We start from the raw sequence: 18,641 nt of genomic DNA, 5'->3' as shown, positions 1-18,641 counted from the left end.
ACAGAGTCACTTTTCTTGGAAGTTGGAGGTATAGGTAAGGTTTTCCATCCTCTTTAAGATGGGAGACATTTTTAAAGCCTTGAGTAATACTATATATTCAAAATATAATACTATCAAACTGAGAGAAAACAAGAAGGGTACTTACGGTCTGTGAGACTAGCAATCCCTGCAAGAGTAGTGATGGGAACATGAGGCATATCCCCATTCATCCTGAAGTGCTGGGATGGTAGTGCCTACAAACAGATTTTAGTTCAGGTGCCAGCTATCATTACTTCCCATCTCCCAAGCACTGCAACAATACAGAGAGAGATTCCATTAGCACAGGACCGCACAAGACTTGCATGTGTGTAAAAACTAAACAGCACAGTTAAAAACAAAACAAAATAACAGACTGAGAAAAGTTAACACTATAGTAAAACTAAATACAAGCATAATTTTATCAACTCAAGAGAAAACTGGCAGAACCTGATATAGATAACTTACACAATTATATGGTGTATTTCCAGGCCACACATGCTCAACACTCGTATAATGTTAAGGATAACCCATATTTACAATGATATAACCACCATACCTACAATTAAATAAAACAATTTTAGTTAAAAATTCTAGGGATGAATTTACTACTGAAAAGATGCTTTGCATAGGTCCCCACTAAACATACATGTGACAGTTCAGGTTCCTGCAGCAGAGACCCGTCAGCCAATATTAAAATTATTAGCAGGTACTTATGAGAGAAGGCCCTTTAGGTACTTTGGACCAAAGCTGTTAGGAGTTTTAAAGATTAAAATCAGGAATTTTAGATGGGCCTAGAAACAGACGGGCCTGAAAATAAGACTGCGGTAGCCAATATAATTCATTTGACATATCCAAGGTGACAAGCTGCTGTTATCGCTCTGGCTCCTGAATTTTGACCCAGCTGTAATTTTCAAAAAGTTTTCAAAGGCAGCACCACACAGAGTTCACTACTATAATCCAATATGAAAGTCACCAAGGCACATGAAACAATAGCCAGGTTGCTGCCATCAAATCCTTCATTTTGACAGACTCTCTTCCTCCTCCACATAAATGCCAATACCAGTTCTTCTCTGCCAGTTACATGAGGCCTGAAAACCTGTTTTGAGCCATCTTCAAACCAAAGGTTGAAGGCCAATTGGTGAATCAGGCAGACATTCAACTTAAAGTCAGACTCACTGGAAAACAAAGGCTCAAAAAGAAATTAACCTCTCCCTCCCACCTGGCCACCAGACCATTAACCAGAACCTTACAATAATTAATAAACACTTATGCACAAAGGATACTGCTCCATTAACAATCCTGCCAACAAAGAGACCAACCTTCATATCAGCATCCTCAGCTAAAAGGTTTCCCATCCAAACGGATCCTGAATCAAACTGATCCTGAATCACTTCCAACAGCCTCAGCTCAATGATAGCCAGTATAGTGTTGGATTAGACTCTGTGAGACCCAGGTTCAAATCCCCAGTCTGCCATAAAAACTCACTGGGTGACCTTGGGCTAGTCACATATTTTCAGCCTAACGTACTTTGTAGCGTTGTTTTGAGAATAAGCTGGAGGAAAGGGAAACAATGTAAGGTGCTCTGGGTCCCAAGGTAGAAATGAAGTAAATTAAAAAGTAAGATGAGGATGGGCTCCAACAACTTCTGCCCTGCCCCAAGATTTCACCTCCTTCCCTTAATTCAGAAGTGTTCCCAAGACCTGGGAACTCCCCCCCCCCCTTTTCACCTTCTGCCATTCACTGGACTTATACTACTTAGCTTACCCTTTTGCTTTCAGTTCCCCAACCCCTATAACTGGAGGCAGCATACGTCCACAAAGTGTGCTTCTGATTTGCTACAAAATTCTGATTTTTGTGCAGCAATGTATCTGCCATGACATCATATGGGTCTTGCCTTCCCTCTTTACGACTACTGGCTGCTCTGATTTCTGGGACCCGACTGAGGATCTGGATCTCTGTTCAGAATCTGCCCAAATAAATAGCTACAAGCTCCTTTTTCTCATTCTCTACATCTTAGGCCACTTGCTTTCTCCTTCTTGAGTGGTACGTGTTGCAGAGTGTTTGCGTGGGCATTTGGAACACCTGCCTCTTAATACAGGCATTCTAGTTTTAATATTATTGTACGTTTGGCTTATTGTGACTGCTTGACTCAATAATTCTTCTGAAAGCTAACCTGCAATTTCACCAAAGTTCCAGGTGTCCATGATCTTTCCAAATGCGCCCCCTTGTCCAGATTGCCCAGAGATATGGGCTTGGGTGTCATCAATATGCAGATGACACCCAGCTCTATCTGATGCTGGGTGGCCAGTCTAGCTCTAGCCCAGAAGATCTTCACTGGGCGTGGCAAGCCATGGCTGGTTGGCTCAGACTGAGTCAGCTGAAACTAAATCCGGCGAAGACGGAGGTCCTGGGCCTGAGTCGGTTCGGGACTGGGGCTCCCTCTCCCAACCTTTGATGGGGCACCTTTGGTGCCAGTGCCGGAGATTAGGAGTTTGGGAGTGCTCCTGGACTCCTCCTTAACTATGGAGGCCCAGGTGGCAGCCACTGCCAAGTCGGCCTTCTACCATCTTCGGCTGGCTCGGCAGTTAGTCCCCTTCCTTGACCACTATGACCTGGCCACAGTGATTCACGCGATGGTCACCACAAGGTTAGACTACTGTAATGCTCTCTACATGGGGCTGCCTTTGTCGCAAATCCGGAAGCTGCAGCTAGTGCAGAATGCTGCAGCCAGGCTGCTGATGGGCCTCGCTAGGCAGAAGCACATCCGGCCTGTGTTAAAAGCGCTGCACTGGCTGCCAATAGCATACTGGATTTGCTTCAAAGTGCTGGTTCTTACCTTTAAAGCCCTATATGGCCAGGGTCCGACATACCTAAGGGACCGCCTTTCCCCATATGTTCCTCCAAGGGCACTATGGTTGGGGACGCAACATCTTCTGGTGATGCCAGGCCCCAAAGATGCCAGGTTTGCTGTAACCAGGGCCAGGGCTTTTTCGGTGGTGGCTCCTACCTGGTAGAATGAGCTCCTGGAGGAGATCCAGGCCCTGCGGGACCTTGTGCAGTTCTGCAGGGCCTGTAAAATGGAGCTCTTCCGCCAGGCTTTTGAGTAGGAGCTGCCACTACCGCACCACCACCAACTGGGTTAGGTAACATCGGGGCATATGATGGCCCTGTGACAAGTTATTTATAATACCGCATGGAACCCATACCACTGAATTGAGAGGCCACGGAACTGGGACTACCATCTTCAGGATACCATCTTGTGATTGAAGATTTTTTGTAACATCTAAATCACTTTATGTTGTTGTAAATGTTGGTTTTATCTTGTTTTTATTGTTGTAACTGTTGACATATGTTGCCGTATTTGTGAGCCGCCCAGAGCCCACTTGCGAGGAGGGCGGGCTATAAATTTGAATGAATAAATAGAAAAATAAAGAAGAGGAAGAAGAAGAGATTGGATTTATACCCCGCCCTTCACTACCCAAAGGTGTCTCAGAGCAGCTTACAACCTCCTTTCCCTTCCCCTCCCCACAACAGCCACCCTGTGAGGTGGGTGGGGCTGAGAGAACTCTGACACAAACTGCTCTTTTTCAAGGACAGCTGTGCCAGAGCTTGTGACTGACCCAAGGTCACATCAGCAGGTGCAAGTGGAGGAGTGGGGAATCAAACCCGGTTCTCCCAGATTAGAGTCCGCACACTTAACCACTACACCAAACTGGCAAAATAAATTTGCATGAACCTTGTTGCTTTGTCAAACAGCCCCCTTGAAATCTTTTTGTGCTGGTCTTTACCAAGATTTGCTGGATTCCTTTAAAACAAGTGTAAAATTTAAGCCAGCCACTCTTTGATACGAAATGGGTGGCAGAAGGAAGATTTTCTTCCTTATGGTCAGGATACCCTCGTGAAAAGTTGGGACACCGGGGGGGGGGGATCCATTCACATATTCAGTCTAAGACACAAGTATTCCAATCACACAGGGTAACAAGTTAACTTTCATTCTGTGGAAATTTACATAATATGTATTACATTTCCTTCTAGCTAAGAAGCATGCCAGGCCACCAGTAATGCCATCCTGTGGCATATGAAAAACTATAAATTTTGTAGGTTGATGAATTATTTCCATGTATCTGAAAAATGGAAGGATATTCAATTAATTTCCATGGCACAAGTAAGCCCAGCACAGGGATCTCTAGGTTAATTCATTAATATGTAAAACCAGATGTTACTTAATAAATTATGCATACATTAGCTGTGAATTATCACTGTAATGAGGGAAGTAAAAATATCTTTCACACATTAGGTTTTGTAGATGGTACACCTAAAATTGAAACTGTGAGACCAACATGTGTTTGCAATCTTGTGCATCACACACACACATTTGTCAGGGATCGGCTCAGAGATGCACACACACACTTGATCACAAACTTGAGTGTTTATCTACATAATATTCCAGACAGCCTTCTAGACTCAAGGAATTCCAACTCAATTGTCACTAATAGGTTTTAGTATCCCTTCAACTATACTTTTCTAATCAGACAGAATGCACTGACAGTCAACAACAAAAATATTTGCTTTTTATTTGCCAAATGATTTAGATAAATTTGTCTTCTTATAAATACCACAGTTTATAAGCCTCTATCACTATTTGTAATTAATAACCAAAATACTACATACAGCATAAGACTGATATTTAAGATTGAAGTTAGGAATGGAGGTGTTTAAGAAAATCCCACAAAAAGTTACAGATCGTAATTTGATAGTGCATACATGCAGCCTAGAGATAGTGTGTACATGCAGGACTAGAGATCTCTTCAAGAAAATTGGAGAAATCAAGGGGACATTCCATGCAAAGCTGGCCACGATAAAGGACAAAAACAGTAGAAACCTAACAAAAGCAATTAGGAAAAGGTGGCAAGAATACACAGAAGAACTATACAAGAAGAATCTGTCCTTGACAACCACAACGGTGTGATCACTGACCTCAAGCCAGACATCCCGAAGTGCAAAGTCAAATGGGCCTTAGAAAGCATTACTAACAATAAAGCTAGCGGAGGTGATGGTATCCCAGCTGAGCTAGTTCTTACCTTTAAAGCCCTATATGGCCTATCAAGTTTTTAAAGATTATTCTGTTAAAGTGCTGCACTCAACATGCCAGCAAATTTGGAAAAAACAACAGTGGCCGCAGGACTGGAAAAGGTCAGTTTACATCCCAATCTCAAAGAAGGGCAATGCCAAGGAATGTTCAAACTATCATACAATTGTACTCATTTCACACACTAGCAAGGTCATGCTCAAGATCCCACAACCTAGGCTTCATCAACACGTGGATAGAGAACTGCCAGAAGTACAAACTGGGTTTCGAAGAGGTAGAGGAACTAGAGATCAAATTGCCAACATTCACTGGATTATGGAGAAAGAAAGGAAGTACCAGAAAAACATCTACTTCTGCTTCATTGGCTATGCTAAAGTCTTTGATTGTGTGGATCACAACAAACTGTGGCAAGTCCTTAAAGAGATGGGAGTACCAGACCATGTCACAAGTCTCCTGAGAAACCTGTATAAGGGCCAAGAAGCGACAGTTAGAACCAGATATGGAGAATCTCACCTCACAGTAATGATACTGAAACGATTGCTATACTAAGCCCAACTAATATAAAACCCAAGAAACTGAAACTGTAACCACCAAGAATCTTGAGCTATGTAAAATGTATGCATCCTTAACTATGTAGAACACAAGAAGCTCAAAGTAAAACATAAGAATCCACAAAAACCAGGATCCTGAGGCAAACTAATTTTAGCAAAGAACAAACTTTAAAAAAAACCACACTTGAAAGTGACACAACCTTTCCTAAAACAGCCTGGCAAGCTGATACCAAGCCCTGGGAGACACACAAACACCGGTTTTAAAAAAGGAGGGGGGAACAGTCCCTGGAGCCTGCAAATGCCAGCTCCTGATATTCCTAATGAATCCCAATTATTTCTGGGATTTTTCAGGACCTATTTTCTCTGTTTCCTGAAAAGTCCTGGATATATTTGGGGGAGTCAAATATACCTGAAACATACTTTATCAGTATTCATCTCAGTTATACCAGAACACACATCTCTAGATTTGACGGCACGTAACACACACACACAAAATTCTAGTCCTGGTAATATGCCAAGACAAAATAGCTTGGGCAGGCAAGAGACATCATGTCTTCTATATAGTGAATGATGTGTGTGAAACACTAGAGAGAGCTCTAATCATGTACAGATAATCATTACGGCGAATTTGTTAATTTAAAAACTGTTTCATTGTAAAAGTAAATATATACTATCAAACTATATTCTGTACTCCAGAAGTATTTCTCCATGTCACAATATAGGATTTTAATGCAAGGCAATGTGGTACTATTCACACAAGTCTTCTTACTAAACAAATTCTTAATTCATTGTACTAATTACTACTACACTTTTAATGTCACAGAAAATTGCATCAAGCAAGAATAATTTTCTATCCATTTGCAGAAGTGCATGCAAGTTTCATAACACAAAGCGAAAAAATGATAGCCATCTCTTTGCCCTGCAGCTAGAAGTACACCCTCTATATAATAAATGGAATGTGAAATTAAACAAGGTGCAACTGTTTTGGAGGTACATACAATGTAACAATGCTAATTTCCCTCATCGTCCTGTACAGTTCCTAATTTAAACCTAAAGAATGAAAAGATACTGGAGGATATGAGAATACTTTTAGATATGTAACAACACTAACATTATTTGGTAGAACAAAGTTTGAATCTAGTGGCACCTTTAAAACCAACAAAGTTTTATTCAAGGTATAAGCTTGAATAAAATTGTGTTGGTCTTAAAAGGTACCACTGGAGTCAAACTTTGTTCTGCTACTTCAGACCAACATGGCTACCCACATGAATCAAGATAATTTGGTTCAGGTGGGGCAGCTGTGTTGGTCTGAAGCAGCAGAACAACGTTTGAGTCCAGTGGCACCTTTAAGACCAACAAAGTTTGATTCACAGTATAAGCTTTTGTGTGCAAGCACATTACATCTGTATCTGAAGAAGAGTGCGTGCATACAAAAGCTTATACCATGAATAAAACTTTGTTAGTCTTAAAGGTGCCACTGGACTCAAACTTTGTTCTAATACAATTTGGTATGGGGGAATAGAGTATCTGTTCCAGTTTTGGATATTTTCCCCCCCAAAAAAACAGATAACAGAAGTTAGTTTATTTTCTATTCATGTCCCAATTTTACAGGAAAATGTTTAATCACTAATTTCTATTCCATCATGTCATGTAAATAAATAAACAATGGCATGGTCTGTAAACATGCAGAAGGCTATTCCTGATTTTCTACACGCAAATCTAAACTTGTCCACAAGAGGGCGTATAGCATATTCTCATAACAAAGTTACTCTTCAGCAATAATTCTTGTATTACTTTTGTTTATGTTGGATGGTGACTGCAACAGGTGACATAAGAAAATACCACTGATCAACATTCAAACAAGACAGTGACGAAAGGCAGCACTAATTCAATCATAAATAATATAAACATTCTTTAGTAGATACATCCATATCACTTAAGAACAAACACAAAATTAAGTCATGAATTCAAACTAATTTCCCCATCATCATCATACAGTTCCTAAAAGCAATTACAAATTTGAAGAATACATGAATTAAGAAATATTAATCTGTAACCAAAGAGTTTTTATATCAGCCAAGAGTATTATCCAACACGCTGTGCCATGTAACCTATGACAGACTGGGGTTGCAAATGCAAAACGAATGGTTTTGTTAACAAAATCACTTAGTCAAAAATGAAATACCCAGAATTTCTCAGAAGTAAGCACTAGGTGGCCAGTGATTCTCCATCGAAACAACAACTAGTATATATGGGTTGGAAATCTTCTGACAGTCAGGGACACTCATTAACCAAATGCACCAAAGATTGCACTGGGGAAACAGACCATTGGATACTTACTGTGAAGGGTCCCTCTCCTCTGATGAAAGGAAGGTATCTTGGTCGGTGATTCCCACCGTACAATCAGGGAGGCAGGAACAAATTTCCAATTTCCTGTCTCCAGCCTGTGGGAGTCACTCTCTTTAGTTTTGTCTCATATTGACACAGAGAGTAGTCCATCTTTCTGTGTTATACCTCTGAGGATGCCAGTCACAGCTGCTGGCGAAACATCAGGTACTACAATGCCAAGATCATGGCCATACAACCCGGAAAATCTACAACTAATGAACTCCGGCCATGAAAGACTTCGACAACGAATCTCACAGATTGTTCTGGAATCTCAGTTTTCCTTTCATCTTCGTCAGTAAAGAATTCTCCCTCTTCAATTTCATCTAGCTCACTATCAGAAGAGGTTTCTTCCTCCAACGAGCACGCTCTCTCCCTCCTTTCTTACTAACAGACTCTTTCTGAGCCGTTTTTGTGGGCCATTGGGAGTTTTTCCTAGTTGGACATATTTTTTCACATCTCTCTGTTTGTGAGGGGAGGGAAAACGACCCTTGGACACTTACCGTCAGGGGTCCTTCTTCCTCTGAGGAAAGGATGACATCTATGGGTGTTACCACCGTCCAATAGGGAGGCAGGAACTAAAACTCTTCCTCTTCCTGTCTGGCGTGTGGAACACCCCCTATCTTCAGTTCGGGTGACTCCGCACAGCAGTAACAGCAAAAAACCTTACTATCAACTGTAAGAAATCAGAAAAGTAACAAGAATAAAAGAACAATGCCATGAAAATGGAACATTATAACAGTAGAAGAACAAGGCAGAAAGTTGCAGCTATAGAGGAAAATAGCAGAAATGTAAGAACGAAGACGTAGGGAGGGTGAGATGTCCTCCTTTCCTCAGAGAAGGACCCCTCACGGTAAGTGTCCCCTCTGAGGCGGAGGACATCTATGGGCACTCCCAAAGCAGTGCTCACAGTCTGGGTGGGTCATCATCTTCGTCTGAAATCACATGCTGCAAAACTCATCTGCCAAAAGCCGCATCTGCCAAGGCGCTGAGGTTCAACTTGTAATGTTTGACAAAGGTAGAAAGGGACAACCATTTTGTGGCCTTGCATACTTCTTCCACCGAAGCATGCTTGAGAAAGGCTGCGTTGGTTGCAGTGCTCCGAACAGAGTGCACTGTTATGCCCTGTGGTACTCCGAAACCTTGCGCCTTGTAGGCCTCCACAATGCTGTGCTAATGGCCGACGAGGACATCTTTTGCCCCATGTTATGGGAAGTGATGTTGATGAAAAGAGCATCGGAGCATCTGATAAGACTCAGTATGAATCAAATAAGCTTTAAGACACCTGCGCACATCCAGCTTGTGCCAGGAAGCCTCCTTGGGATGAGTCGGTGCTGGGCAGAAAGAGGGTAGACAGCTCTCCTGTGTCCTGTGGAATCTGGCGTGTAACTTCGGCAAAAAGGTCGGGTCCATGCGTAATACAACTTTGTCTTTGTGAAAGACGCAAAGCTCTGATTTAATCAACAAGGCTCCAAGCTCAGAAATTCTCCTGGCCGAGGTGACTGCCACGAGGAAAATAGTTTTCAAACGGAGCCATCACAAGGTAATGTCCCGAACCGGTTCAAACGGAGGAGAAGTCAATGCAGAGAGCACCGTGTGAAGTCGCCAAGTGGGAAAACGGTGAATCACAGGTGGACTCTTGAGAGAGGCCCCTCTTAGGTAGTGGCGAATGTCAGGATGTTCTGAGAGCTGCACTCCATCTACCAGCAGTAAGACTGTTGTCAGAGTGGCTATCTGCTTCCTAAGCGTGGCTGGCTTGAGGCTCAATGCTAAACCGTCTAGGTAGGAATCCCAGGACCGCCTCCATCAGGGGTGAAGAATATCGATAGTTTTCCGTCGTCTCCAACGCACGAAGGCCTTCCAAGCCGTGTTGTAGATTCTAATCGTTGATGGTTTTCGTGAAGCTAGCATGGTCGTTATGACATCTTGTGAATAGTCTCTGTTCAAGAGAGTGTCCCGTTCAATATCCACGCGGTTAATCAGAGCCAGTCTGGATGCGGGTGCCATACTGGTCCCTGCTGAAGCATGCCCGGCGAGTGAGGAAGTCTGATGAGAGGACGCCATCTGAAGGAGTGTCGAGAACCACGGTCTCCTGGGCCAGTACGGGGCTACCACCAGGACCACCGCTCCTTGTTCCTTTATTCTCTGATGAAGCTTGGGAATCACTGGAATCGGAGGAAAAGTGTAGACACTTCGGCCACTGAAACGTCATGGTGTCCGTCGCCTCCGCTTGAGGATGAAAAATTCTGGTCAAAAACCGTGGTAACTGGTGGTTGTGCGGGCTCATGAACAGGTCCAGAATGAGAGTGCCGAGCTCCCTCGTTAGTGACACAAAAAGATCCTTCTTCAGTGACCATTCCCCCGGTTGAATGGTTTCTCAACTCAGCCAGTCCACTGGAACATTGGCCGTGCCTCTGATATGTTCGGCCTGAATTGATGTCAAGTGCTTCTCCGCCCAGGTCAGGAGAACAACAGCTTCCCTGTCTGAACGGACAAGAGGAGGCCATCTGAAGTAGTGTCGAGAATCATGGTCTTTACCACCAAGACCACCGCTCCTTGTTCCTTTTTTCTCCGAAGAAGCTTCGGAATCACTGGAATCGGAGGAAAAGCGTAAAGTAGACCCTTCGGCCACTGAAACGTCATGGCGTCCGTCGCCTCCGCTTGAGGATGAAACTATCTGGTCACAAACCGTGGTAACTGGTGGTTGTGAGGGCTCGTGAACAGATCCAGAATGGGAGTGCCGAACTCCCTCGTTAGTGACACAAAAAGATCCTTCTTCAGGGACCATTCAATCAGATTCAGGTTTCTCGACTCAGCCAGTCCACTTGAACATTGGCTGTGCCTCTGATATGTTCGGCCCGAATTGATGTCAAGTGCCGCCCAGGTCAGGAGAACAACAGCTTCCCTGTGGAGCTTCGGGGACTTCGACCCTCCTTGTTTGTTTATATAAGTCTTGGCGGAGATGTTGTCCGTCTGGACCAGGAGGTGACATTGATGGAGCTGTTCTTTGAAGTTGAGTACCGCCAATCTGATCGCCCTCAATTCGAGTACGTTGATGGGAAGTCTTGATTCCTGTGCCGACCAGAGACCCTGGATCGGCTTGCCGTCCAATGTTGCACCCCAGCCTCTGAGACTGGCATCCGAAAACAGTTGAATCTGGTGTGGGATTAGGAAAGACTTGCCTTGACGCAGATTTTTGAATTTCGTCCACCACACCAGGCTTTCCTTGACCGATAATGGGACGCTGAGGACAAGGTTCGCCTTTTCCATAATTTGAGTTTGGTATGGCAAGAGGAAGGACTGTAGTGGTCTGAGATGAAGACGTCCCCAACACAGAGCCTCGGTGAGCAGACCTTGAAGCTTGGCCAAGGTCATCAATGTTGCGGAACTGTTCCGGGTCACGGATTCTCCCAAAGTCCTGGTTCTGGCCATCTTTTCTGTGGGTAGAAAAAGGGAATACCGTCTTGTGTCTATTATCATGCCAAAGTGCTCCAGGCACTGAAATGGTACAAGAGAACACTTTGACAGGTTCACTAAGAATCCATGGGCATGTAAGTATTGGATTGTGGTGAGAGTGTCCTGAGTTGACTTCCTCCGTGAGTTGGAACACACAAGAATATCGTCCAAGTACGGGTGGATGTGTACTCCCTGTTCTCTGAGGTTCATTACGAGGTTGACCAGGATCTTCGTAAATACTCGTGGGGCCGTAGAGAGTCCGAATGGGAAGGCTCGGAATTGAAAATGTTGTGTCCCCACGCAGAAATGTAGGTATTGGCGGTGGGAGTGGAGGATGGGCACATGGGTACGCTTCTGTCAAGTCTCTCGAAGTTAGAAACTTGTTTGGTTGAATGGCTTCCATGACGGACCTCAGAGTCTCCATCCTGAAATGACAAAGCTTGATGAACTGGTTGAGGTATTTGAGATCCAGGATGGACCTCCAATCTCCATTCTTCTTGGGGACAGTGAAAAATATAGAGTACACTCCCCTGCCCCGTTGTGGAATGGGCACCGGTTCCACCGCTCTGATGTCGATTAGATGTTGGATTGCATTCTGTGTGATCCTCCTCTTTTGACGATTTTGGCGAATAGGTGAAATCAGGAAATGTTCCGGTGGGTAACTTTCGAATTCGATGGAATATCCTTGAGATATAACGTCTAAGGACCAGGCGTCTGCTCGAGCAGTTGACCACACTTCAGAAAAAAGGAGACGGCCGCCCCCAGAGCGTCCAGGTAGTCAGTCCTTGGAAGGCTTGGCATCTGCTCCGGATCGGTCAAATCGAAAGGACGAGGATCTGTTGGGTTTGGAAGGAAATGGTCCCTTCTTGAAGGATTGTCTCGTTTGTCCCCAGGAAGATCGCTTCGCATCTGGTCTTGGTCTGGCCAAGGTATGTTGGGCACGAAATGGCTGAGGTCCAACATAACGTCTGTCGGAGCGGCGAAGAGTTTTGGGCATCGCTTTCTTTTTATCCCTTGTCTCTATTAGGATTTTCTCTAAAGCATCTCCAAAGAGCTTCTCGCCCTGAAACGGATAGGCTAAAACAATATTCTTGGAATGAAGATCTGCCGGCCAGGCTCTGAGCCAGAATAGGCATCTTGCCACCGCTGCCAAGGCCATCGCCCTAGAGGTGAAGGTGAGAACATCCAGGGATGTATCAGCTGTGAACATAGTAGATTTGAGGACCCTAGAGGCCCCCTCCAGAAGACGTTTGTTATTTTCTGGTAGAAGTTGTATCATCTTTCGCATCCAGAAGATGGAAGCCCTAGAAATGATGGAAGAAATGGCCGAAGGTCTCATGCACCTTCCGTAAAGCCGCCTCTCCCTTCTAAACAAAGTTGTCTCTGACAGAGCCTTGACGCCATCCTCTGAGAGGAGGCCCGAGTACTGTAGGGCTGCTACTGGAGCATCCACTGCTGGCACCTGTAACATCGCATGTACAAAATCAGGCATAGCATACAGTCTCTTAACAATTTGAGGAAACTGGCGGTTGGCCATTGGTTTAGCCCATTCTGCCCGCATTTGTCTCTCAAAATCTGGGAGGTTTTTTGAAGAATTCCTGCCTCCCTGATTGATGGATGGGAATCACCCACAAGATGGCCTCCACCTCAGAGTGAGAACTGCTTCCACTTACAGTTGATGGTCCATACTTCGCTTCCATATAAACTAGCATATGGAATTCATGTTCAGAACTGTAATGATCAATGAATTGTGTTGCTCCTGGTTCCAAGAAACTACCTTTACTCCATATGTTCTGAACAGCAATTCTTGCTATACTTCTTTCAATACAACTGTCTTTCACACCATCCAGAAAGGATGACCACCAGTGAAAAGGATGCACTAACCCTGCTATCTTCCCAACACAGGTCATTCATGGCAGCAAAACCATTTTAGCACCAAAACTGGGATGAAAACTGGATTAAAACTAGCCCAGAAAATTAGTATCATCCAGGAATACATAGAGAAGCCACAAAAACCAAACTAAAAAATTGTACTCATCAGACAGTTGGGAAAATCGCTCAGATCCTGGGAGTTTTTCTTCAGGAAGTGCTCACAAATGCCTCTTTCTCTCAAAGTGGCAGATACCACCCACTAGACTTAACAGGTTGCACCTTATCAACCAGATATTATTAGCCAATAGAAGTAAGCATACAGGTGGTAGATCACATCTCTTTAAGAACCTTGATCTGGAGGAATTTCCTTCAGTACTGGCGGGATCTAGTCCATGGGGTCGCGAAGAGTCGGACTCGACTGTGCGACTGAACAACAACCACCACCTGAAAACCAATAGATTCAGCAGTGGGAGCAAACATCCTAATTTATTCTCTGCCTCAGAGGACAGGAACTGCAAAATATTCCTTAACGATAACCCCTAAGGGAGCTGTAAAGAAAGTGATCTGCTTCATTATATATTCCAATAACGTTAACTTGGCACCAAATGTAATCCCCCAGCCCTTGATAATAGGCCCACACAGCCTGACCAAGACAGCAACCCCATTCAGGGAAGAAGGTACAGGAGGAAAGTAGCACCTCTGAACCTGATGCCCAGTGCTAGTACTCCCCCCCACACACACATAACCAGAAGCCCTGGAAAACCTGCCCTCCTAACAGTCTCATAAGTCATCCTGGCCAAGCCCCACTTGCTGGAGATTTCAAAGAACCCACCATGAGATTACAGAGTGCCAGACATAAATGCAAGCAGGAGTCCTTTAAGAACCATTTCTTACCTCCAGAAGGGTAGGACCTTGCTGGATCCAAATCTACTTCGGTTCTTAAAACCTCTGCCTGGCTCTAGCACCAATTGGACTGACATACTTGGAGCTATCCAAGGTTCTGCAGTTTGTCTCCAGAAATGTTTACATCTTGTCCATTCAGGTGATGAATCTTCCCTTTAGGAGTTCCTGCATGAATGTAATCCTGGCCTACGGGCACCCAGCCAAAATTCTACATAAACAAAACAACCTTTATTTAAAGTATTTATATTGCAGCCTTTCTCCTTTATACCAATTAAGCTGCACATCACCTACTACAACACAAGCCTCCTGAAGCACTTAAGGTTAATCGCAGACTATAAGCTTTTATAGAAATTGAGTCTACTTTATAATATGCATCTGACAAAGTGGACTGTCCATCAAAAGCTTTTGTCACAATAAATATGCTTCAAGACTTGAGTTATTTTTGCTACTCTTCGTAATTCATCACAAGGGAAAATGCTGTATAGGAGATTATAAGTAATACAAACAAGTATCTAACATTAATACATTGGTCAAGATTAAACTGGACAGGAAAAGACGTATGTATACCACTCATCTTTTGGAGGAGTGAGCCAAGTAGGAAAATTAGGCAAATAACACTGCATTGCATTTATCATGTAAGGCTTATTTAAACAAAAATTCCAGTCATAAGAAGTAATGAGGTGACAGAAACCTGTTCCAGACTGCTTTATCTTTGATGCTTAAGAGCCAACTATCCACAGGTACCTTTTTCCCCAAGGAAAGAAAAACAAAAACTGGGGGAAGGAGATTATGATCACTAAAAATTCCCAAAGAAGAAGGATGTATCCCATGTGAATGCAATCAATTTGCAGCAATCCTCTCTACCAACCTATATTTTCATTTTTAAAAGTGGACTGAGGATTTCTTAACATTGCATACGATTTAATTAAAATAACCCACTGATAAAAGTGACTTCATGAAGTAAGACTGCATTCATTTTTGACCCAATTCACACACAAACAGCCAGGCAGATGACTGCCTGAAATGCAACAATGCAGACACAGATCCGTGTGGAAAGCCATTTATGTGAATGTGGGCTCACAAAGACTGAAGTGACAGCAACTATGTGACAAATCTCACACAGATAGCTCAGGAGATACTGCCCCCTCACACAAGTAATCATGTTATTACTTATCACCAACAACATGATAATTTACAGAACACAGCCCAATGCACAAGAATTTGATAAAGGCATTGTTCAACCCCCCCCCCAAAAAAAAAAACCTAGGAAGCTGTTAGTGCACAGATTGTGGAAGGCCATAAAATGCTTTACAGTGACACTGAGACTTACGAAGAAAGATTTCATAAGGAGGAGAGGTACTAACCCACCCAATATAAGAAATAGTACAGTTTGAGAAGGACAGAGAAGGAAGCAAAATGAACTTGTGCAGGGCTGAGATTAATTGTACATGGATTCTATATCACTGTCTCCAAGAATGGCCATTACCAAATACATATAAGTCAACCTCTCAATTGACTTGACACATGGACTCACAGGTCACCTAAAGACATTCCAAACCCCTCCAATTGAAACATCCTTGTAGATGTAGCCTTACCGAGCCTTGTACAGAATTACACAAAACAGTGTACTGGTATCTACTGACTACTCCCCTATGCCTGACATATGGTCACTTTTACTCAGTACGCAACAATTTCCTTTTGCCACACAAGTTTTGAAAAAAACTACAGCTACAAGAACTACTGCCAGACCACAGTTAAATACTAATCCAGTATGTTCAACAATGCCCTCTGGTGGCCACTCAGAGAGAAGATCCTAGAATGCATAGGGAAAAGGCCTTAGTATATGTGTGTCAAGGGATCAGTTAAAAACGCATGAGGGAAGGAAAGGTTTTTTAAAAAAACAAAAACTGGTGAATATTCAAAACATTTACACATTATGTATTTCACAACTTCCCCAATAATATTCCAGAAAGTTTCCAACCTAAGTAGCTCTAATAAAAATACATAAATTTAACAAGCTCATTAGGAACAATAGCAAGGACCCTGGTGTGAAGTTTTAGATTAAAGTTACTGTTAAAGTACAAATATGGAATAGTCACAACACAAAGCTTCAGATTTTTTTCCCTGTGAAACTGAACTCTTCACCATACTTGCTTAAGGATGCAAAATATTATTACAGGATATTTAGGATTTTCTTTTACACTGACTATAAATATTGAGCACCTTAAGCTTAAAATACTAATATAAACTAATGTAGGAAAGCCCTTTTAAATAAAATACATGAGGCCAAATATGAAACAGCACTAATTATTCCATTTCCAAAGTTTAAAATCATGAATAAGACCAATTAAAGTGTGCCCACTTCAAATTACTGGAAGACCAAGGTACACCTCATGCCCACTTACTTGCTTCTATAGTGCATTTTCAAATCTGCAGCTGTTAACTGGTCAAGATTCTCAATCATTTTATATTTCCCAAGCATGAACATTCAATTTTAGAACACTGGCTGATTCGGCCTTGGGATGAAAAAATCTGGTGAAGTACCAGTTCACTTGATGGTTGTTTGGTGATCCACCAGAGGAAGACTGAAGTGGGATGTGATTAGCTGGAACAGACCTTTCTTCAGGGACCATTCCCCCTCCTGAATGGCCTGCCTCCTGAGCCAATCTGCCTGGATATTCATCGATCCCCTTTGTGTGTTCTGCCTTGATAGATGCCAGGTTCTTCTCTGCCAACGCTAGGATCTTGGTTGCCTCTTTGTGGAGCACTGAAGAACTGGACCCTCCTTACTTGTTGAGGTAATTTTCAACAGACACATTGTTCTGATGAGAATGTGTTCTAATGAGAATATGTTGACCAATTACTTGTGGGCTGAAGTAGAGGTAAACCGCCAGAAACTCCAGGAGACTGATGGGGAGGCTCGTCTCGATTCTGGACCATCGACCTTGCACTGGAGAGTCTTCTAAGCATTGCTCCCCATCCAGACAGACTGGCGTCTGTGAAGATCTGCTTCACCTCCAGAATGCAGTTATTTCTTTCCCTGTAGAAGATTGGGCATTCTTGTCCACCGAACAAGACTGGTTTTTACTGTCAGGGCAACCCTGATGGAAAGATCCTCTTTGTTCATAATTTGCAGCTGGAAAGGTCTCAGAAGTTGCTGTAGAGTTCTTGTGTGCAACCAAATCCACTGGACAGCATCGATGCCTGATGCCTGGTATCTCCTTCATTTTCTTTGCCTTTGGTTCTGTTAGAAATAGGCAACTGCATGTTGTGTCTAATATGACACCCCGATGTTCTAGTCTCTGAGTAGTTCTAGTCTCTGAGTAGGTTCTAGAGAACTTTTCTATAGGCTGAGAAGAAATCTGTAGGCCTGTAGACAGTGGATAGCTGTTTCAGTGTCTTGGCATGACTTAATCACGGAACTTGACATGATCAACAAATCATCAAAATAAGGGTGGATGTGAATGCCTTGCTCCCTTAATTTTGTGACTGAACTGATCAAGATCTTCATAAAAACCCTTGGTGCCATAGAGAGGCCAAACTGTCTGGCCTTGAATTGAAGATGGGACCCTCCAGTGTAGAACCATAGGAACCTTCTGTGGCTGTTAAAGATTGGGATGTGGAGGTACGCTTGATATAAGATACTCTTCTGGATGTAAAGATTCAGCGATTGTCCAGCCACCCTCATTCATCCACCCTGCTCATCAATAGTACATCTGAGAATGAACCACATTTATTCATGTCTCCTAGATCTGCAGTGGATTTCCTTAGTAGTAGTATACCACTGCCTATAGGGGCAAAAGTCATTCAGATAAGCTGGTAAAAATCCAAGAACCCTGACGATGTCCTCAGACTGAATGGACTGAAAGGTATCCCAAAAAACTGGACAAGCAAACGTTCTACCACCATTTAATCATATCACCACTAATGTAGAGTTCTAGTGAGAATGTTTTCTTGGCAAGTCAAATTCCTGTAATCCTGTTAATAGCTTCTGTTACAAAGCAGCATTGCTGATCTCTTCAATCATAACCACAATTTGACCAGTAAACATGCATGTGCTTTCCTAGCGTATATAACCTTTTCTAGCAGTTTCTACATGCAGAAATCTTTCAAAGTAGCAACAGACTTCCAGAATCTTATTCTTAATAACAAAATAAAAATTCTTGCTCTAATCAGTTTGCTCTTATGGATAAAATCTCTTGCACTCATTCTATTGCTCCAGAGCAAAGATTTCCTAGCAATGATAAATCCAGAAGATAAAGAATAACAGATAAAAAGCAATACCAAATATTTTTGTACCTGTGGTGTGGGGGAGGAAGACATTAATTACATTTAGGCACACACTTCCAATCTGAAGAGTCACAAAT

At 43.0% G+C, this 18,641-nt stretch overlaps 1 protein-coding gene across 1 annotated transcript in view; it reads right to left on the bottom strand.

Annotated features, from left to right (window-relative positions):
- NIPBL (Nipped-B homolog (Drosophila)) overlaps window positions 1-18,641 on the bottom strand; it is a 180,294-nt gene that overhangs the window by 97,745 nt on the left and 63,908 nt on the right. Inside the window, exon 2 of the mRNA XM_015408480.1 lies at window positions 146-289. Coding sequence (XP_015263966.1) covers window positions 146-209 — 64 coding nt within the window. The 5' untranslated portion in view covers window positions 210-289. The remainder of the gene's footprint in view (window positions 1-145; window positions 290-18,641) is intronic.

Source organism: Gekko japonicus, unplaced genomic scaffold (genome assembly GCF_001447785.1).
Source record: "Gekko japonicus isolate JY-2015 unplaced genomic scaffold, Gekko_japonicus_V1.1 scaffold964, whole genome shotgun sequence".
In the NCBI taxonomy this organism is placed as follows: domain Eukaryota; kingdom Metazoa; phylum Chordata; class Lepidosauria; order Squamata; family Gekkonidae; genus Gekko; species Gekko japonicus.
The sequence above is the reverse complement of the archived record's forward strand: the minus strand, read 5'-3'. Positions and strand labels throughout refer to the sequence as shown.